Consider the following 22,354-nt stretch of genomic DNA (forward strand, 5'->3'; position numbering starts at 1 on the left):
ATACAACAATGTACCAACAGAATGCACCTCAGTAAAAAAGTTGTCATCCATACATTATATTACTTTTTGTTTAATGTTATGAAAAATTCCAACAACAGTTTTGTCCTTAAATTAGTATTTCTTCCTCCCCTGCCCTCCCTTCTTAAGCTGCCTGGTCTAAAAGAGGAATTTTATTTTGTTTATTTAATTTTTTTTCTGGTCCCTTCCAGCCTGAGCACTTCTAGAGCTCCTTAAGTCCTTATTTTCACCACATTAGGCTCCTTAATATAGCAGGGATCCCTCTCCAAGCTCTCAGCTCTGCAAATCCTATTAATTCGGGTGTGTAAAACCCCAGCTGGACTTAAAAAGACATTTCCAAGCGCTGGGGCCGTGCTCTCTGTCACTGCCAGCTCCAGGGAGCGGGTCAGGCTCATCCCTGTGCAAACTGGCCCCAAAATTTCCCCAAATCCCCCCGAGCTGCCCTGAAATCCATCCGGATCCTCGACACGCAGGGAGGATTTTGGGTGTGAACCAGCAGAGGTCACTCGGCCCCAGTAAATCCAGTGCTGCTGGACCAGTAAAACAGGGAGCGTTACTGGGGGACAGCGCCAGGGCCACCCCAAACTCCTGTCCCATGGGATCCCCTCCCTCCTGACCCCCGACTTCAGCTCGGGAACCTCCTTGGCAATTCCCAGCTTCTCCCTTGGAGATATTTTCCCTAAACATTTTTTTTGTTTAAAGCCATGCTTTGCTTTATTATTTTATTTTCTCGAAATACAGCAAAGAAACAGGATTTTTTGGGAAAAAAAAAAGACAAATATTTTTAAAATGAAAACCAAAATGTCACTGTGCAGCAATCCAAGGATCTGGAGCTCTCACATATATATAATATATAATACATAATACATAATACATAATATATAATATATTATGTATTATATATATTATATATTATATATTATATATTATATATTATATATTATATATTATATATTATATATTATATAATATATATTATATATTATATAATGTATTATGTATTATGTATCATATATAAGATATATGTATATAATATATATTATATAATATATCAGATATTATATATTTTATATATTATATATTTATAGTATATTATATTATATATTATACATTATATATATATATATATATATATATATATATATATATATTCCCTGGACACCCCAGGGAGCCCTCAAAGTAGATGATGGCCTTTCCCAACACCTCTCCAAGCTTTCCCAAAGCCTTCCCAAGCTTTGCCCAGGGTTTATCCTGCAATATCTGAGCCCCAGATGGGTGGGAAGGAGGAGGAGGAGCTGTGTTGTCCCCTGGGAATGGCTCAGGGCAGCACTGGGAGCTGGCATTGCCTGACCCTGCTGCTCCAAGGATTCTTTTTGTTATTTCCACCTTCTCCACAGCTCCTGGCCAGCCCAGCTGTGTGCTGGGGACACAGCTCTGATCTGTCCAGCGGGGAATGGGCATCCAGGTGAGGTTCACAGGGGAAGCAGAAGGAAATGAGGATGTGTCTTCACACCCAGTGATCCCTTTGCCCCGTGTGCACCCAGAGCAGAGATTCAAAGAGTCCTGGAATATTCTGAGTTAGCAGGGACCCTCAGGGATGATCAGTGCAGCCCCTGTCCCTGCCCAGCCACCCCAACAACCCCACCCTGAGCAGCCCTGAGGGCTCTGTCAGTGAGGGGCTGGGAGCACAAACCCTGTGAGGAACAACTGAGGGAGCTGGGGATGCTCAGCCTGGAGAAAAGGAGACTCAGGGCTGCCCTCATCACTCTCTGCAGCTCCTGAAAGGTGCCTGTGCTCAGCTGGGGCTGGGCTCTTTCTCCAGGAACTGACAGAACCAGAGCACACAGCCTCAACTGTGCCAAGGGAAATACAGGTTGGGTAGCAGGAAAAAGTTTTTTACAGAAAGGTGATAAAGCTCTGGAATGGCTGCCCGGGGAGGTGGTGGAGTCCCCATCCCTGGGGGTGTTTAACAAAGCCTGGATGTGGCACTGGGTGCCAGGGCTCAGTTGAGGTGCTGGGGCTGGGCTGGACTCAATGATCTTGGAGGTCTCTCCCAACCCAGTGATTCTGGAATTCTGTGAATTCTGTGAATTCTGTGTCCAAAGGCTCCTGGAGCTCTGGCAGCCTTGGCACCATTCCCTGGGGAGCCTGGGCAGTGCCCAGCAGCCTCGGTGGGCAGAACCTTGCCCTGAGCTCCATGCCAAGGCCTGGCCCAGCTCCAGCCCTTGCTGGGCTCCTGTCCCTGTCCCAGAGCAGAGATTAGTACCTGGCATCCTTGTTAAATCCAGGACATCCATGAACATCCATGTATAATGCCCTGGTATATCTGAGGTATTCTTTCTTTCCTAGGACTGGGAACTGTTTGGAAATTATTCCCAAATGCTCCTTGGCTGTCCCTGATTCCTCCCCACAGATGCACCATCCCCCCAGACCTGTGTCCACTCTCCTGTCCCAAAATGTGTCCCTGGCACTGCCAGGTGCAGTCCCTGTCCCTCAGCTTTGCTGTGCATTAAGTGAAGCAAGAACACCTCCCAATGCCTGAAATCTGCCTTTATGTCCAAATCCTGAACAGGATGGATGGGATCTTGGCAATCAGGAATTGTTCCCTGGCAGGGTGGGCAGGCCCTGGCCCAGGGTGCCCAGGGCAGCTGGGGCTGCCCCTGCATCCCTGGCAGTGCCCAAGGCCAGGCTGGACAGGGCTGGGAGCAGCCTGGGACAGTGGGAGGTGTCCCTGCCATGGCAGGGGTGGCACTGGATGAGCTTTGAGGTCCCTTCCAACCCAAACCAATCTGGGATTCTGGTACAGCTCAGTCTTTAACCCATGGAAGAAGTTAAAGCATTTTAACCCATGGAAATTCAAACTTCTTAACCCATGGAGGAAATTAAAGCTTTTCCCATCACTTTGAGGGATTCACTTCCACTCTCCTTCTTTGCTAAAATTTCAAATCATTATTTCCAGCATTATATATATATTTTTTTAACCTTGTGAAACAGACTTTATTTTTCTTCCTGTAAATTTTGTGCAATATACATCTCTGTACCTATAGAACACACCTCAGTAAAAAGGTTGTCATCCATACATTATATTACTTTTTATTTAATGTTATGAAAAATTCCAACAACAGTTTTTGTCCTTAAATAAACGTTTCTCCCTCCCCTGCCCTCCCTTCCTAAGCTGACTGGTCTGAAAGAGGAAATTTTATTTAGTTATTTTCTTTTCTTTAAAAAAATAGAAATTACAATCTTACAAGACAGAACATTCAATGAGAACAGAAGCATTTTCCTAAATCTAAAAAGTAAAACATTTCCATAAAACCTGTTGGTATCTACAGGTAGGTAATGTGTGGAGGGGTGGCAAATGGAAATAAAAGGTTTTCCATTTCTTCCTTTCATTCATAGAGATAAAAAATAACATAAAGCCGACCAAAACTTTATATATTTTTCTCTTTTGCACCAACATTCACAAGAATATATATTATATATATTTTTGATCCATCTTTATACACAGTGTGAGGGTTCTGTGGGTGGAAATGGACACTCAGCTACACTGCCAGAGCAGACAAACAAACACTAAATTAATCTTGGTCTGGAAAGGAGCCACAGCTGGCGGCCCAGGGCTGTTGGAAAGGAACATCCCATGTTGGGGTGGGAACATCTCTGGAGCACCAGAGCCATGGGGGGCTCAGGGCTCCTGGGCCCCCTCCCCACTGGCCACAGGGGAGAGGGAAATCTCCCTTTTTTGGGCATTTCTGCCCAGGCTTTGTCATTTCCCTGCGAGCTCCGAGCTCTGGGTGGCCCAGCAGGGGTGAGGAACCTTGGCACAGCCCTGGCCAACCCCAAGCAGGGGCTGCCATCCCTTGCCATCCCTTTCCACCCCTGCCATCCCTTTCCACCCCTGCCATCCCTTTCCACCCCTGCCATCCCTTTCCAGGCATGGCACCCATCCCAGGCCAGGAATCACCAAATCGACACCAAATCACTTTTATATCCCCTCCCAAAAAATCATCGAATCAAGTCGGTTCCTCTGAAGAGAACTGAAAAGTGCAGGTTCCTGCAGTTTGGCAGGTTGAGTTACACGTGTTTAATACTTCCAGTCTTCCCTAGGTTCCCACGGGGGGGGCTCTTATTGCTCAGAATAATCCAGAATCTCTCCCCACGGGCTCTGATGTTCCCAAATTAAGGTGCTTTCCTGGGTTCTTTGCCGGATGAAATGAAGTCGGTGGCATTCACCATTGCTGTGTGTTGGGTTGGCTGACGAATACTGAGGGCAACAAGAAGGGTGTGTGCTTTTTTTTTTTTTTTTAAATTTCTGTTTTTTTCCCCAAACGTTCCCAACCCCCCACGGGCTGTTCCCTCCGAGCTCAGTCACGTTCTGGGGCTGCTTTTCCCGGGAAGTGAACGGTGCTGTCGGAAATGATGCTTCCAAAAAAACAAAAAAAAAGGCACAACCCTCTGGACATAAAAGGCAGCACTGACTTCTCTCTTCTGTCCAAGCTTTGGAGAGGGCAGGAGAGGAGCCGGGCACATCCCCACGCTGTGGACGCTGCGCTGGACAGCAGCACATTGGCACTGGACGTCGCGTGGGGCTGTGGGCTGAGGGCTGGCAGCCTTTTCCCAGAGACCTGGCTCCAACAGAGAGGGAGCCAAGGCTGGCAGGCTCCAATCTGCTCCCAGAAGCTGCTGGGATGTGGTCAGCAAAGCCGTGGGAGTTTGCTGCTGGGATATGGTCAGCAAAGCCACGCAGCGGCTGCCGGGGAGGAACGCGCTCCTGAATTCCCTCTGCCTTGGAGCCGAGCAGAAATCCCATGGGAGAGTCTTCCCTCGTCAAGGTTGGTCCATGGTCTTCCCTAGGAGGTGTTTTAGCAAAAGCAGGAATATCCCTCACGTTGCTTAGAAAGCTGCTTGTTTGGTTTGAAGGGTGCAGTTGTGGATCCAAAGGTTTTGGCTCCTGCTCGGGGATGGTCCGAGCTGCCCGAGGATGGGGTTGGGTGCACGAGGAATCAGCACAAAGCAGGAAAGGAGCTTGGGATTTTAGCCCTTTGTCAGCAGAAACTGGGGCTGCCTCGGAGCAGGTTTTTCCCTCGTAGTTTTTTGGAATTTGCTGCAGTGGGAGCAGGAGCAGGGACGGAAAAATCCATCTGCAGAGCCACCGAGTCTCTCAAGCATCCCCTGCTGCCGTGGCCGAGAACAGCATCATCCCACCAATCCTTCCTTCGTCCCCTTTTGAGCCTCCCAAAAGGAGCATCAGGTCCCAAACACCACATTCCTTCCAACCAGCCTTATTCCTCGAAGGGAATAAGGACCTTTCACTTTCCTTGGCTCCAACAGACAGTTTCTCCCCCTCAAAAGCTCCTAAATCCTGCAAACTCAAGAGCAACTCCCAAAATAACAGTTCTAAGGAGCTCATTGAGGGCAAAGCCTGGGTCCAACTCAACCTGCAGCCACACCTGGGCTCCTGTGTGTGGTGTGGGAAAGGGGAACCTGGGGATGGGATGGAGAAAGGGTCACAAACCTTGCTCTGGGTGCTGAACCTTGGGGCAGTTTTAATGGGATTGATAAGAGAACTACACACAGCAGCAGCAGCACCCAGAGAGCCACCACTGCTGCGGCCACCACGGGGACAGGGACAGCCCTGGAGCCCCTCAGTGGCCACGGGTGCCTCTGGGGTGGGATGGCCAGGATTTGGGCTCTGGCTTAAGTCCCACGGGCCTGGAAAAGCTTCTGGGATGCACAGAGGTGGCACGAGGCAGGTGAACCTGCTGAACCAGCTCCACAAATTCAGGTGGTCGCCCAGCTGGCCAAGGAGCTGGCTGGGAATTTGGGAAAATGCTGTGATGCAGGGCATGGAGACCCTGCAAAACTTTTCCCCTGCTGCACTGAGCATCTTTTCCCTCAAAGCAGCTTCCCCCACAGGAAAATCCTGTGCTGAGTCCCCCGCCAGCCACAGCCAGACCTTTCCTGGCCAAGCTCCCGGGGTCCCGCTGCACCCGTGGGAGATGAAATAAAGCAAAGGCTCTGTCCTTTCCCTCTCCTCAGCTGCAGCCCCAACCCGACCCAGCCGAGTCAGCATCGCCCCTTCTTTATCCCATGCCTGGTGTTCGGGTTAAAAAAAACACAATAAAATAAAAATAATAATTAAAAAAACAAAGAAATAAAAATGGGAGGTGGAGAGTGCAGCTGGGACAGCGGGAAGGGCACTCCCTCCTCCCGTGTCACCAGGAGCAGCCTGTCCCTCACCACTGCCAGGAGCATCTCCTCTCCCAAGCAGAGATTTCACATTCATTTCACTGGTATGGCAAAGTCCATTTGCTTTTTCCTTCAAGGTGCTTTACATTCAAGAGCTATTGCAATCCACAGCGAGGAGACGGGGCCAGGGAGGCACCGCAGCCACCCCGGGGGTTTCTCTTGCCTTTGATTATTTGATTTAAATAAATTGCCCCAAACCTCTGAAGTGCAGTTTGTCTCCAAATTTTGGGGAACTCCAAGGGGGCCGCTGGCTCCTGGCCTTAGCTCTCCCGGGGGTCGCTGTACTGAAGCTCAGAGTTGAAAACCTCCTTGTAGAGGGGGGGGAAGTTCATGGCAGTCTCCGGGTGCAGGAGACGGAAAAATTCCAGCTTGTCCAAGTGCAGGTTGCAAATGGTCTTCATCAGGGGCAGCTTGGAAACCATCTGCAGGGAGAGAAGGAGCTGGTGACCACTGGGATGCTGTGTGTGGTGGCCCTGATGCTGCTCTCCCCCCCCTTGGGGACAAGCAGGGGTGTTTGGGGACCACTCGGTGTCCCCTGCACTGCTGTTCCCCCTTCCCTGGGCACAGGGGATGGGTTTGGGGATCAAACCTGGCACTGGGGCACCAGCACACTGCCCACCTTTGGGCAGCCTGGCAGCAACCTGGCCTCACCCCAAACCCTCATCTTTCCACACTGGGGGCTCCTCCCCACCCCAGCCCTGTGCAGGGCAAAGCATTCCCAAAATGGCTCTTTCTCCTAAAACAACCACCCCCATTTCCTGGTGCACTGCCAGGTTCAGCAGCACTGCCTGCACCACCAGGGAGATTCACAGCCCTTGGGAGGAGAAATTCTTCTCCTCCTCTGACAGGTTTGGGGTCTCTCTCTCCAAAATGTGTGTGGCTTATGAGCCCTGGCCCAGCCACATCCCCCAGCTCAGACACCCCCTGCACCCCTGGCTGGGTTTGCTGTGCCCCTACCTTCGAGAGCTTGTCCTCAGCGGAGTGTTTCTTCTGGATCTCGTGCTGCAGGGCCACATAGATCTTGTCCTGGAGCTTCTGCACCTTCTTGGACTCGGTCAGCCATGGGCGGTCTGCAGGAGAGGAAGGACAGAGTCACCACTTGCTGGATTGGGTTCTTTTCTGACTTAGAGATGGGGCAACAGAGAGGTGTTTTAAGAACTTTTATTTTATTTTTAGTAAATATAATATATGTATAATATAATGTAATATAATGTAATATAATATAATATAATATAATATAATATAATATAATATAATATAATGTAATATAATATAATGTAATGTAAAGTAATGCAATGTAATAATATAATATAATATAATATAATATAATATAATATAATATAATATAATATAGTTTTAAATATATGTTTTACTTATAACATATAATATATGTTATAAATCATGCTATCACAATTAGAAGCTAACTATTAGAACACTATCACTATTAGAGGCTAATCCATGTCCCACAATCACAGGGTCAGAGCCACCACATGGCCAGAGTCACCAAGGGTCCCACCCAGGCACAGAGCAGTGGCTCTTTTAACCTTTCCTGCTCCCCAGGATGGTTTTGGGGACACTTGGCTCCTCTCTCAGCTCCCCACCCCACCATGGGTGACAGGTTCCTCTTCCCACCAAGGAAATTTGGCAGATGCATTTTCCCCCCAAGTTCCTTTCCCAGGAATAACTGAAATCACCCACCAAGGAAGGTTTCTGGGGGCAGCTCTCCCCACAGGACACCCCCAGATTTGGAGCCCCCCAGTACCTGGGGAGAGCAGGACAGCAGCAGTGAAGAGGGCGAGCTCCTCGTCCGACAGCTGCAGGCGGCACAGGGTCCTGCCCAGCTCGAAGACGGCACCGATGAGGTCGTCACAGCCTGGGAGGGGACAGCAGGGACACCTCATTGTCACTGTCACTGTCACTGTCACTGCTCTGCCCACCCAGCAGCAGAGCCCAGCGGCACCCGGAGCTTGGAAAGGTTTTGGGAGAGGAGATGGGTGGGGAGGGGGGTCCTGGACACTCACCTGGCAAATTCCAGCCTTGTCTGGGTTCCAGAGGGAGAGGGACAGGGAAAAGAGAGGATAGGGGGAGGAAGAGGAGGAGAAGAAGGAGAAAGAAGGAGAGAGGAAGAGAGGGAAGGAAGGAAGGAAGGAAGGAAGGAAGGAAGGAAGGAAGGAAGGAAGGAAGGAAGGAAGGAAGGAAGGAAGGAAGGAAGGAAGGAAGGAAGGAAGGAAGGAAGGAAGGAAGGAAGGAAGGAAGGAAGGAAGGAAGGAAGGAAGGAAGGAAGGAAGGAAGGAAGGAAGGAAGGAAGGAAGGAAGGAAGGAAGGAAGGAAGGAAGGAAGGAAGGAAGGAAGGAAGGAAGGAAGGAAGGAAGGAAGGAAGGAAGGAAGGAAGGAAGGAAGGAAGGAAGGAAGGAAGGAAGGAAGGAAGGAAGGAAGGAAGGAAGGAAGGAAGGAAGGAAGGAAGGAAGGAAGGAAGGAAGGAAGGAAGGAAGGAAGGAAGGAAGGAAGGAAGGAAGGAAGGAAGGAAGGAAGGAAGGAAGGAAGGAAGGAAGGAAGGAAGGAAGGAAGGAAAGAAAGAAAGAAAGAAAGAAAGAAAGAAAGAAAGAAAGAAAGAAAGAAAGAAAGAAAGAAAGAAAGAAAGAAAGAAAGAAAGAAAGAAAGAAAGAAAGAAAGAAAGAAAGAAAGAAAGAAAGAAAGAAAGAAAGAAAGAAAGAAAGAAAGAAAGAAAGAAAGAAAGAAAGAAAGAAAGAAAAAGAAAGAAAGAAAGGAGAAGAAGGAGAGAAAGAAGGAGGAGAAGGAAGAAGGAGGAAGATGGAGAAGGAGGAAGATGGAGAAGGAAGGAGGTGAAGAAGAAGGAGAAAGAGAGCCCCAAGGGAGGGGCAGCAGGAGCCCTTACCGAGAGATTTGAACATCTGCATGCCACCGAACTTGCCCTCGAAGAGGATGGTGTTGTTCAGGGGGTTGAAGGCGCGGATCATGCGGATCAGGAGCACCTCGAGGCAACCTGATGTAGGCAGAGAGAGCGCAGACGAGGGCAGGGCAGGGCAGGGTGGGGAAGGTCAGGGGGGTTTCCGTCACCCCAGGACCAAATGTAAGAAAGAGGAAAGCCCCCAGTGCACGTTTGAGGTCCAGATTGTTCATTCCCAAGAGCAGAATGGGTATTTCAACAAATCCAGTTTGGGTTTTTGGGATTGGTTAGGTTTTTTTTTTAGGTGTCCAATTGTGACCACAATATTTCACCAAAGGGAAATATTATCCAGTCATTGGCAGCCAGGCACAGAGAGACCGAGGTCGTGGTGGAGCACCGAGAGAGAGGAAAGGGTGAAAACAAAATAAATAAAAAGAAAATGGAAGGAAGAAATGAAAGAATGAGTTAAACTCCAGCGCTTCAGGCACAGCCAGCTCTGGCTTTGGGGTACAGCACCCTGCTGGGATGCTGGCATGTGTCCCCAGGGCTGGGTGCTAATCTCAGCTCCCCAGCTCTGACAGATTAGAAACTATGAGGTTGTCCCAGTGTTTTGGGGATTTTGCACATTCAGCTCCCTGGCCTGGGCACGGCATTGCCAGCTTGGGCAGATGGAAGGGTGGGGGACGTGGGTGTGCGCTGCCATCATCCTCCTCTTCCCAGTCTCTTGCTGGGAGAAGAGGCCAATCCTTTTCTCTCAATCCTCCCTGCTCCTGTTTGAGTTTGGCACCCCTTCTCCCAGAGGAAAACCTTCTGTTCTCGTTTCCATCCCAGTTTCTGGGTGACATTTGGATGAGGGCGGCCGTGGAGAAAAGCCTGTGCCCAAGGCAGGCACTCGCCACGTGCCCCCCTTCACCATCATGGATGTGGCCTGCAGCTCCTCCCAGCCCAGCACCTGCTCCCCCAGCACTGGGAGAACTGGGGCAGCCGGGGGGGGGGGGGACCCCCAAAAAGAAAAGCACCAGCCAAGAGAAAAGATGGGATTTGCTTCTGGCCCCACGGCTGCCGCTCAGGAGAGGGGTTGGGGGTGGCAGGGGACAGTGGGGACACGCAGGGGGTGGCAGGGGGCCAGGGGGGCTCCCCCCTTACCGGCTTTCAGGAGGATGATCTGGTCGTTCTGGCAGAGCTCCATGAAGCCGTCGATGCGCTTGGCAAACTCCACCACGTACTGGATGGCGTTGGAGATCTGCAGCGAGCACTGCTGCCACATGGCCTCGCAGCTCTGTGCCACAGGGGACACTCTCAGGGAGTGCTGGCACCCCTGCACCCCAGCTCTGTCACCCCCAGGGCAGGAATGAGACCCCAGTGCTGTGCCATCCATGGGGGACACTCTCAGAGCTGACACCCCTGCTCTGTCAACCCCAGGACAGCGATGAGACCCCAGTGCTGTGCCATGCACAGGGGACACTCTCAGGGAGTGCTGGCACCCCAGCTCTGTCACCCCCAGAGCAAAGATGAGCTCTGTCACGCCAGGGCAGGGCTGTGCCATCCACGGGGGATGGTGGCATTGGGACACCTGGGGTGGGAGCTGTCACAGCAAACTCCCCCTCTGGGCAGCTCCCAAGCACTGACAGAGCCCTCCTCAGCCAGCAGAGCCCCAGGGGACAGTGGCTGTGCCAGGGGCTGTGGCAGTGGCACTCACCTTGCTCTGCAGGGCACGGACCTCCTCGGGGGAGTAGAGGCTCCACGCCAGGCGCTTCAGCTCCTCCGTTGTGTACTGGCACGTCTCCAGGTGGGACTTCACCACGTTCTGGGCCACCCGGTCTGCAGGGGAGGGGGGACAGCAGGAGCTGAGACCTGGGCCCCCCAACCCTGTCCTGGCCTCTGGGGCTGCTGGGCTGAGGGCTGGAGGGGTGGTGGGGCTCTCACAGGGTGCCACAGGGTGCGAGGACAGATGGGGCAGCAGGGGCTGAGCCCAAAGCAAGCAAGGGATGTGCCACAGACCTAGGGTGTGCTGAGCTCCACAGGGAGCCTCGGGGCTGCTCCAAGAGCTGAGGCTGGGCTCTTCCCCTGGGATGCTCAATATCCCAGGGATGCTCTTGGTACCCCCAGGGATGCTATTGTTATACCCAGGGATGCTCAATACCCTAGGGATGCTACTGGCACCCCCAGGGATGTTATTGGTGCCACCTGGGATGCTCAATACCCTAGGACTGCTACTGCTACCCCCAGGTGTGTTATTGGTACCCCCAGGGATGTTATTGTTCTACCCAGGGATGCTCAATATCTCAGGGGTGCTCAGAATGGTTTGGGTTGGAAGCTTAAATCCCATCCACTTCTTCATCTTAAATCTCATTCCAACCCCCTGCTGTGGGCAAGGACACCTTCCCCTAGACCGGGTGTGTGTCCCCAGGGCTGGGTGTGTCCTGCAAGGTGCTGGGGTGGCAGCAGGGATGCACCCCAGGGATGCCCTGGGTACCCCCAGGGATGCCATCACTGTATCCCCCCGGGCAGGTTTGGCTCTGGGGAAGGACTCACTCCCATTCCAAGTGTAAGTGGAGGGATGGATCCCTCCCTCCTGCATCCTTTGACTCACTGACTCATCCTCGTGGCCACACACCCCCCACACTTGCCCTGCCCTGCCCTGGCACTCACCAATCTCCAGGACAGAGATGTCAGGGGGCAGCTGGGCACCCTCCAGCGCCCCGTGTGCCAACAGCGCCGGCTCCAGCATCAGCTCGTAGAGAGATTCCTGCTTGATGAGCGTGGCATCAGCCACGTCCAGGCTGGACTGGTCGGGCGAGGGCTGTGCCGAGGCCAGCAGGTCCAGGTTGTAGTAGGTGCTGCTGCCATCAGGGGTCAGGGGGAAGTCGAAGAGGAGCCCGTCGGACAGCGTGGAGATGTCGTCCAGGTCCGAGAGGCCGCTGCTGACGCTCGTGGTGTAGACGCGGCTCAGGGCCTCGGGCTCGTCCTTGGCGCCGCCGCTCTGCTCCTGGCTCTGCTGGTGCTTCTGCACCTCGGCGTAGAGGCTGTCCCGCTGCTTCTTGGACATGCGGCCGAACTTCACCGCTGCCCCGGGGGGGAGAGGCGGCCGCGTCAGGGCAGCTTCACGCAAAGCCGCTGCCCTGGGAAACGCCCTGGCTGCCCTGGGAGCGCCTGGGCTGGGGGCTGGGACCCCCCTGGATGCACCCCCCCCCATCCCAGACAAGCCCTGGGTCAAACCAAACAGAACCGATTTCGATTTTCCCCCCGAAAACACAAAAGCGTTTCTTGCTTCCCAAACCCTCCTCGCACCGGGCTGGCCCTGCGGGGGCAGCAGCTTCATCCTGAGTGCCTGACACGCTCCGAGGAGGAGCAGGGGACCCCTGGGGACCCGGGGCAGGACTCACCGTCGCGGGACATGCCCAGTGCCAGGCATTTCTGCAGGCGGCAGTGCTGGCAGCGGTTGCGGTTGGTGCGGTCGATCAGGCAGTTCCTTTGCCGGGAGCACGAGTAGCTGGCATTGTTCTGCTGGCTCCTCCGAAAGAAACCCTGCCCGGGATGGGATGGGATGGGATGGGATGGGATGGGATGGGATGGGATGGGATGGGATGGGATGGGATGGGATGGGATGGGAGGAGTTGAGAAGCGGCCGCTGGAAGGCAGGGCCGCCCCCTGCCCGCAGCCGGCCTCCCCGGGCTCACCTTGCAGCCTTCGCAGGTGATGACACCGTAGTGGATCCCTGAGGATTTGTCTCCGCAGATCTTGCACGGGATCACCTCGATTTGGGCTGCGGTGGATGGGGAAAGGGGGGAAACCACGGGGTTAATGATGGTCACTGCTGAGAGGGAGGAGAGGGATGGCTGCGGGCTGGCTCAGCGCCTGGGGAAACTGAGGCACGAGAGCTGGACCCAGCGGCAGCTCAGCCCTTCCCACAGACCCACAAGGGTTCTTGCACCTCAGAGAGGTCCCTAAAAGGTTCACACAGGGTGTGGGGAACCCCCATCCCGCAGCAGCAAGAGCCAGGGTAGGAAAGCCCTTGGAAGGTTTCTGCCCCAGCCTGGCCGGGACCCTGTTTTGGAATCACTGCCTTTATTTTTCAACCATTGTGTGCACCAGGACAGGGACAGCCTCGGCACAGGGACCATCCCATCCCTGCAAATGCTCTGCTGCTGGAGGTGTGCCCCAAGCAGAGGCTCTGGGCCCCCCCATGCCCCCCAGCAGCTCCTTTGAACCCAGGACCGATATAGCCACCCCCAGCTCAAGGTCCCGGCCCCTTCCCCCCACAAATCCGCTTCCCTCCCGCTTCTGCTTCGCTGGCACTGAGCTGCTAATAGGCTTCGTCCTCCTCATTTTCCAGCTGCCCCAGATCTGGGCCGGCTCTGCCCTCCCGCCCCGCGGGGGGGATGCTCGGCACCCCCGGGGCTGTACGTGCCTCCCGGCATCTCTGCACCCTCTAATCCCCGCTGCAGCCCCCGCAGCCCCGGCCGGGCTCGGCCTGGCGGCGCTCTCGAGGGTGCTGGGCAGGCACCGCCGCGCCAAAATAACCCCCAGGGCCAGATTATGGTTATTTCCAATCTCCTGGGCCTGTGCAAATCCCCGCGCTCGGGTAATTCCCTTCTGCCTCTCCTCTCCCCTGGGAGCCATCGGTGGCTCTGCTGGAGAGCTGTGCTCTGTAGGGCCACCTCTGTGAGTGACAGCCCCAGTGCTCAGCCAGTGCCACCTGTACCTGGCAGGGTCCTGGGGTCCCTTAATGCTTGGGGGAGGCTGGGACGGGCAGTGAGGCCTCACTGGGCAGAGGGGCAGCCGAGGTGCCATCGGTCCCCCAGGGATGCTCAGTACCCCAGGGATGGCCTTGGTCCCTCCTAGGGATTCTCTCTGTCCCTCATGGGAGCCATTGGTACCCCCAGGGATGCTGTTGGTACCCCAGGGATGCTATGGGTACCCCCAGGAATGCTGTTTGTACCCCCCCAGGGATGGCTTTTGTGTCCCCAGGGATGCTATTGGTACCCCAGGGCTGCTGTTGGTACCTCCCCAGGGATGCTCAATATCACAGGGATGCTGTTGGTACCCCCAGGGATGCTCAATACCCCAGGGATGCCATAGGTACCCCCCGGGGATGCTGTTGGTACCCCCAGGGATGCCCTTGGTTCCCTCAGGGATGCCATAGGTAACCCCAGGGATGCCCTTGGTACCCCCGGGGATGCTGTTGGTACCCCCAGGGATGCCCTTGGTACCCTCAGGGATGCTGTTGGTACCCCCAGGGATGCCCTTGGTACCCCCAGGGATGCCACCACTGCATCCCCCAGGGCAGGTTTGCTCTCCCCGGCTCTGGGGAAGGATCCACTCCCATTCCAGGCATAAGTGGAGGAACAGATCCCTCCTGCATCCTTTGACTCACTGATTAACCCAGTGCCCCACATGCACCAGCTGGTTTTGGGGCTCACCCCTCCTCCCCCGGGCAGCTTCCCCAGGGCTGTGTGTTGTCCCCCGACTCGAGGGAGTCACATCCCATCCCTGCCCCTCCCCACATCCTCTGCCTACGCCCCTGCCGTGCTTTGAGCCTGAGCAGAGCTGGTTTCCCCGCGGTGGGCAGGGCAGGGATGTCCAGGGCATCCTCACATCCCCCGCAGCTGCACCGACACCGCAGCGCCTTTCACAGCGGCACGGAGGCACCAGAAGGGCCACTCGTGGTCACCCCCAAACCACCCCCCAGCTCCCATGACCAAAACACCCCCAATTCCGCGGATCCCGCTGCCATCTCCCGCCACTCTGCCGGACCGCAGGGACCGCTCTGCTCCCCACCACCCTGCCCGAGCCCTGTCCGGGATGGGAGCGAGGTGGTGGCACGGCGGGGGGCACAGGGAGGGGGTGCCACCCCCGGCAGGAAGCGGCGTCGGGCTCGTTATGCAACGTTAATTGCAGCCGCCGGCAGCGCGGGTGATGCATCGCGCCCGCCGCGCCCTCACGCCCGCGGCCGATACTCCGGTCCCCGGAATTACCGGCAAACACCGGGGCTGAGCGCGGCCCGGCAGCCCCAGCGGAGCCCCAAAAACCCCAACGACCCCAAAGGCTTCGTGTGCCGGTGGCCAAATCCCGCCCCACAAGAGCCCCCCGGGGCTGGAGCTGAGGGTGATGATGATGATGATGACGCTGTCCTGATGAAGGACAAGCCCCGACCGCCCGCCGTGTGCCCGCAGCCTTTTGGGGCTCTAATTACCATCCTGCTAATTACCCGGCCGTGCCCGCCGCTGGCACCTGACCCGCTCTAAGACGCTCGCCCCAAATAACTGACGTGGAGATACGGCCGTAACCTGGCGATGGCAATTACAGCCCGGCACGGTTAATTGCTGCTCTGATTGGAAACCCGGCTGAATCACCGAGTCTGCTCCTTCAGTGTCCCCTCGTGCCGCGGCCAGGGACCCCCGAGGCGGCCGGACCATTCCCCATCTGCCCCGCGACCCCAAAAACACCCCGGGGGCAAATCCAGAGGGATGGGAAGGAAGGTGGGTGTGGGTGGGGTGGCCACGGCAGCTCCGGCATCCCCCAAATCTCACTGTGATCAGGGAAAACATCTCAGTAGACCCCAAATCCCGGATATTCCTCCACCCCAACCACCCCACCCTGTGCCTCAGTTTCCCCACTGGAGAATTTAGCATCTCCTCCCACCCCAACCGTGCGAACGGGGGGGGACATTTAGGAGGGGCTGAGCCGGGGGAGGCAGCAGGGAACCTCCACCCCGGGCCCGATGGGGCTAAAACAGGGAATCAGGATAAAAGAAACAACGAAAGGGTTAAAAAAAATAAGTAATAATGATCTCCAGCCGGCAATTAAAATGTCCCGGCGGTGGTATTTGCTCTCCTCCCACTGTAAACACTTCTTGCCCAACTCCCGGCCCGCTGCCACCGGCCGGCCCTTATGTAAGCGGCCCGGTGCGGCCCCGGTCCCGGCCGTGCGGGGCGATGCCCCCGGTGCGGCGGTGCAGCCCTCCTGTCCCTCCTGTCCCACTGACACACTTTCTGCCCGTGGCCACGCCGCTTGTGTAACCACGGCCCTTAACCCTTGCGGGCCCGCGGCCGCTCCCGCGCCGGGCTGGGCTCACACCGACCTCCCGCCCCCGGGAGCGGGAATTTTGGGGTGTTTTGGGGTGATACCTCCAGCTGAGAGCACCCATTTGCCACCCTGAGCTGCAGCTGCAGGCGAGGGGCACAGGTGTGTCCCTGGTCGCCTGTCACCCCCCAGACCTGGCCGTGTGTGTCCCCTCCAGGCCAGCACTGCTCCCCCTGCCCGTGCTGGAGGCTCCTCCATGGTTTCGGCAGAGCCAGAGCCGCCCTCCCCGAGCAGGAATGGGCCGGGCACACCCTCCCCTCCATCGCCTCCGCCCCAAGGGCGGGCATCTCTTGCACCCCAAAACAAAACAAGGCAGGCCCTGCAGGGTGCAGCCATGGGCGCTGGACCCCTCTCTGTGGTGCAGGGAGGAAGGTGGCCCCATCCTCATCCTCATCCTCCCCCTGTCCCTCCCCTCGGCCCTATGATCTCACTGCTGTGGGGGAATCACCCCAAAACCCTCAGCACCCCATTAAGCCTTGGGATGTGCTGTGACCCCACTGCTGCTGGAGAATTTTTGGAGCTGCCTCCCCCTCCCCATCGGCATAGCTGGGTGCCCCTGGCTGTGGGGTGAGGACTCCTGGGAGGGGTTTGTTTTGGGGTGCGCTTCAGATCCCTGCACAGTCCCCCAGGGTGAGCCTGCACAGCTGTCACCCCACAGGGGCAGAATGTGGGCACCCCTTCCCCTGGGGTGTCCTTACTGGAGGCAGTGGGGCAGCATCCCAGCTCTGAGTATTTCAGAGGTGGCTCTGTGCCTCTGGGGCCCTCCCTGCCCCAAATACCCCCCAGTGCTTCCCCAGTGCCCTGGCTTGGTACCCAGTGAACCTGCTGGGAGAGAGCTCTGTGCCCCATCCCTCTGCCAGGCTCCATCGATGCTGCAGGATGGGCACCCCTGGGAGTTGGCAGCAGCCCTGCAGCCCCCCTGGATCCCCCAGCCCAGCCAGGGCACCGGGGTGCTCTGATGCTTCCCCTCCACCACCTCTCCCCTTGCAGGGGGACTCAGCATCCCCCTGGTGCAGCCAGAGCAGGGAGAGGAGGGCGAGTCCAGGCTGCACAGGGACCCACAGGGACCCACAGGGACCCACAGGGACCCATAGGGACACACAGGGACACACACAGGGACACACACAGGGACCTACAATGCCACCCCATTTCCCATTCCTGCCCTAAACCCCAGCTCTGCACCTGCATCCTCTGCAGCAGCCTCCAGCCCCAGAAGTGACTGCACTTCCCCACAGCCAGCGTCCACAGTTGTGTTTTGCTGTTGGGGCAGGAATAAATGAGGAAATAAACGGAATTATCACCCCTTTATATCTGCTGTTGGCTTTGCTATTAAACAGCCTCCAGTGCTGCAGTGCCTCGGGGTCTCCCAGCACCCCAACACTTTGGCCATGGCCGCCAAAAAATCCCATCCCTATTCCTGCACCCCCGGGAACCCCAAACAAGGCAGGCCCGTGCCGGGTGTTCACAGCCCCGGCTCCAGGCACAGGAACACCGGGGCCAAGTGGGCAGCAGGGAAAATTCAGATGACACAACCACGGCCCGTGCCGGGCTGGGATTCTGGAGGGAGAACTGCTTTCCTAAGTGATCAGCAACGATTTCCTGGAAACTTTGGGCCAGAACAGCGCTCAGCTGTTCTCACCCTGCCCTGGGGCAACCCCTGGCCACCTTCCCTTGCAGGCACGCGAACGGAGCTTTTGCTTTCTCCCCAATCTCCAGCAAAGCGCTGCTTTTCCCTCTCCCATGGTGCAGTGTGTGCCCCCAACAGGGAAATGGCAGCTCGGGATGGGCGATGTGGCTCCCCCGGGGCCGCTCCGGTTCAGCAGCTCCGGTTCCGCAGCTCCCGTGCCACGCCGAGCCGTGCCAAGGCCAGCCCCGCAGCCCTTTGCACTTTGCCTGCTGCACAAGGGTGGCAAAGGTGAGGCCTTTGCGGGGAGGGGGGACCTGCCAGCCCGGGGCGGGGACAAGCCGGGCTGCGGTGGGAGAAGCCCTCCGGCAGAGCTGCTAAACCGGGGGGGAATTATCTCCCTGGGGGCTAAAAAAAGGCAGGAGAGCAGCTCTGCTCACCACATCCGATAAACCGGGCTGATTTAGACATTAGCAGCTCTTTAAATAGCCGCCGCGAGTTCAAAGTTAAACGTGACAGGGAGCAGCGACAGGGACTGTGGGATGGGGACAGAGACCACCGACCCCATCGCTGCTCTCCCCTCTCCCGGCGCTGACTCTCCCTGGGGTTATCGGGGTGGGGGATCCCAAATCCCGTCTGGCCCCCCATAAAGGCAGAGCACAGCTTTCTCCTCCAGGTTCGGTTTTTGGGAATGGAGGCACGGCCGTGCCCGCGCTGCGGTCCCGGGACAGGCGCGGCCGTCGTGCGGGAGGGCCCGGTGGGTGCCGGCCGCGCCAGCGTGTGCACGCCGCCGAAACGGGCAGGGAAGCTCCTCCTCCGCCCTCTCTGATTTTTTCCAATGACAGATCTAGGTCACTAGGACAAGTCGCAAAGGCTGCCGAGCCACCGCACGCTCCTCGCCACGCTGCTTGCAAAACAAGTGAGCAGGAGGGCTGGAAATCGTATAGGATTATACAAGGCAAAGCCTCTTCCCCGGCCCCGGCGCAGCCGCGGCGCAGGGAAGGACAGGAGCGAGGAGCTGCTGTGGGCCCCCGGGGAAATGGGGCAGAGCGGTGGCGGTTTTGGGAAGGAAAATGGAGATTGAGTCAATTTGGCGTCGCCATGCGGCATTTGGGCTTCGAGAGGGATGAGGACGCGGGACTGCGGGAAAAACGCCCGGACTGGGGGGAACGGTGGGACATCAGCAGGGTTCGGCCCTAAATTAGGGTCGACACCAGCAATTCATGGGGGGAAAGAAAAAATATTTTTTAAAAAGGAAAAGTTCGCCCAGTTGCTAATTAAGCCGGTGCTGGCTGTGCAAGTGCTACGTAAGAGCCAGGCGTGATCGCAATTAGGCAGGCGATAATGCTTCCCTCCGTCCTCGTAAAGGTGCAAAGCCAGGATGTCGAGGGGCAGGAAGGGGATGTGGGGGGCTCGCCTCGCCCTCCTCACCCACCCCAGCCCCACCGTTACACAAGAGTGAGGCGGGGGCAGAGCCGCAGCACCCGCGGCGCAGGGAGGAAGCAGGATTTGAGGATTTGAGGAGCTCGGGATGAACGTCCTGGTGCCCACTCCCCAAAATGAGCCTAAGGACGTGCACCCCCCAAAACACACCTATGGAGGGGCACCAGGGAGTCCTGGCAGGGCTCGGGGCTCGGGGAAGGCAGGGCATGATGGAAAAATGGTTTAAAGGAGGATGAAAATCCCAGCCCAGCATGCTGGAACGGAGCTGAGTCCGGCCACCGCTGCGTCACCATCACCAGGCCCCGCCGGATTGTCCCGCTGGAGCCTTCCTCCCTCCATCCTCCTCCTCCCCACCGCCTGCTCGGCAAAGCAGAGGGGTGGAAAGTAGGAATTGCCTTTGGTAACGGGTAAAACCAGGCAGGTGCTGGCACAACTCACCCCTGCCCTGGAAAAGGGGCACCCAAAATTGCACCTGACCCCTCGCCCGTCCCTGCGGGAGCCTCCCAAACTGCCCCCTACGCCGTGGGGAGGGGGAAAAGGGGGAAAAAACTACAATAAATCCAGCCCTGGTGGGAGCAACATATTGAAGAGGAGATTAAGGGGTTTAGTGCGGGGAAAAGCTTAAGAGTGCGTCTAAGCCGGCGTCGGAAAGCAAAGCAAAATAAACAAGAATTTTATTCCTAACGAAAAGGGAGCTGGAGGAGGCAGAGCGGCCCCGGCGGGGCTGCTGCGGGCTCCCCCCTTGTCCCGTTCCAGCGGGGCTGCTGCGGGTCCCCCCGTGTCCCCGGTGGGGCCGCTGCGGGCTCCTTCCCATCCCTTCCGCGGGGCTCACACGGCTCCCCTCGCCCTCCTCCAGCAAAGTTGATGCGGATCCCCCCTTGTCACTGTCCGGGCTGACACCGAGTCCCCCGTCCCCCACGGCGAGGCTGATGCGGCTCCCCCGTATCCCCGTCCGGGCTGACGTCGGGTCCTGCCCGTCCCCCTCGGCCAGGCTGGTGCGGTGTCCCCGATCCCCACCGGCACCAACTTGTGCCGCTGCCCCCCGCAGCCCCCGGCCCCCCGGACCCACCTCGCATCGTGTCCGCCGCGCTCAGGGCGCCGGGGGGCGCATGGGGCGGCGCGGGGCTCCGGAGCGGCGCGGGGCGCGGCGGGGAGCGGCGGCACCGGGAGGCACCGGGCGGCACCGGGAAGCACCGGGCGGCACCGGGCGGCTCTGGCACCTGCCCCTCCGCCGCGCCGTGACCCACTTCTGCCCGAGCATGCGGCCGTTCACATGACGAGCCCGCCCCGCCCCCCCCAATCGGTTTCACTTCCAGCCCCACCTCCTGCCCTTCGTCCTCCTCCTCCTCCTGCTCCATCCCCATCCCCGCCGCTCCGCCGCCCGGTGCTCGGCGCTGCGCGGGCGCTGCCGGAGCCCGCCCGGGAGCGGGGTCTGCGCGACCCCCGCCCGGCCGGGGCGGCTCGGAGCTGCCCCCGGGGCTGCCCGCCCCCGGGAGGGACGAGCCGTGCCCGTCCTGCCCCGGCTCGCCCAGGCACGGGGCCGGCTGCGTGTCCCGCTGAATCACGGCTGCCTTGCTTCACTTCGCGCCCGTGCAGCCCCGCCGTCCCCGCCAGGGACCCCAAAAAACCCCGGCAGGACAGGACAGGACAGGACAGGGCTGGGGGTCTTTGCAGAAGGGGCAGCACCCGGCACCGGGGGGTGTGGGGAGCACGGGGACCCCCCTGTGGCTGCCCAAAGTGGCCATGCCAGGGTGCAGATGATGAGATCTGGGGGCACATCCCAGCTGGGAGCCCTGCGGGTCAGGAATGGCGCCGTGGAAGAAGAGGGAAGCTTTGAAGGTGGCAGGGAGGCATTCCCACCCCATCCCTCACGCTGGGATGGGCACAGGTGGTTTTGGGGCCCGGAACTGTACCCTGGATAAGGGACACTGCCCTAAGAGGTGCAGAGATGCTGGCTCTGGACCAGGCCTCGCCGTGCAGAGCCCGAGGTGCCAGCACAGGGCAAAGTCCCCTGGCTGGGGTTTGTGGTGCACCAGGTCACCAGAGTCCTCCCTGGTGCCACATCACAGGGGTGGAGGCAGCTGGCCCTGGCAATGCTGGGCCGGGGTTCAGGTGCCAGGGTCAGTGCTCAGCAGTGCCCAGCAATGCCTGGGGACAGTGGCACTGGCCTGCAGACCTGATGGGTGTGGAGAAGGCATCTGCCATAGGCATGAGCACTGCTCCCACTGCAGACACGGATCTGGCATCCACCATGGGCATGGACCTGGTATCACCACAGCCATGAATCTGCCATGAGCATGAGTGAGGCATCTGTCATGAGCATGGCATCCAACCGTGGTCACAAGCATGGCACGGCCATATCAGCCATGGACGTGGGGACAACATCCACCAGAGGCACAGATGCAGCCACCATCACCATCACCACACATGGCATCACTGCCTCCTGTCTGGATGGCCTCCTGCTCTCGCAGCTGGGCCCTGAGGGGACACCTCAGCCCCCCAACGCTCAAATCAAACCATTCAATGGCAGCTGAAGGGGGCAATTTCAGCCCACATCCACCCCAAACGCTGAGCTGAGCCGGGGGTGCAGAGATGCCGATGGGCCGCTGGCAGAGGGGCTCCCCTGCTCTGGCACAGGCAGGTGGCAGTGGCAGGGGGACGCTGGGGCTGAGCCGTGGTGGCATTTTGTGTTTTGTGTGCTCCCATCCCTGCGCCGAGACCCGCCCGGCTCAGCTCCGGCTGCGGCGGGGAGGGGGCCGGGGCTGGGGGCGGAGGGGCCGAGCTCGCTCCAGCGCTGCTGTCTGACACGATTTTGCTGACGGCGATTGGGAGCGGGTTCGCTGCTCTCGCCGGTCGGATTCGCTCCTTCCTCCCGGCTTCCCTGCCTGCTCCGCATGGATGGGCACGCAGACGGGACGAGGGCCGACGTCTCGCCTCGCTCTTGGCAGGCTCCGCTCGCAGCGCGGCCCCGGATGGAGGCAGAGCTCCCGGCCCGGTGCGCATCCCGAGCGGCCCCGGCCGGGGGCAGC

At 57.7% G+C, this 22,354-nt stretch overlaps 1 protein-coding gene across 1 annotated transcript; it reads right to left on the bottom strand.

The window, feature by feature from the left end:
* Nucleotides 1-4,210: 4,210 nt before the first annotated feature.
* Nucleotides 4,211-20,602, bottom strand: LOC129131371 (nuclear receptor ROR-beta-like). Its single transcript, XM_054650346.2, has 10 exons — nucleotides 20,395-20,602; nucleotides 12,853-12,938; nucleotides 12,559-12,700; nucleotides 11,825-12,238; nucleotides 10,872-10,993; nucleotides 10,319-10,451; nucleotides 9,161-9,268; nucleotides 8,027-8,137; nucleotides 7,222-7,334; nucleotides 4,211-6,686 (listed from the first exon to the last, which is right to left on the bottom strand). Exons 1-10 carry the CDS (start codon nucleotides 20,399-20,401, stop codon nucleotides 6,525-6,527), a joined length of 1,398 nt encoding a protein of 465 aa, XP_054506321.2. The 5' UTR covers nucleotides 20,402-20,602; the 3' UTR covers nucleotides 4,211-6,524.
* Nucleotides 20,603-22,354: the final 1,752 nt, after the last annotated feature.

This window comes from Agelaius phoeniceus, chromosome 29 (genome assembly GCF_051311805.1).
Source record: "Agelaius phoeniceus isolate bAgePho1 chromosome 29, bAgePho1.hap1, whole genome shotgun sequence".
Classification (NCBI taxonomy): Eukaryota; Metazoa; Chordata; class Aves; order Passeriformes; family Icteridae; genus Agelaius; species Agelaius phoeniceus.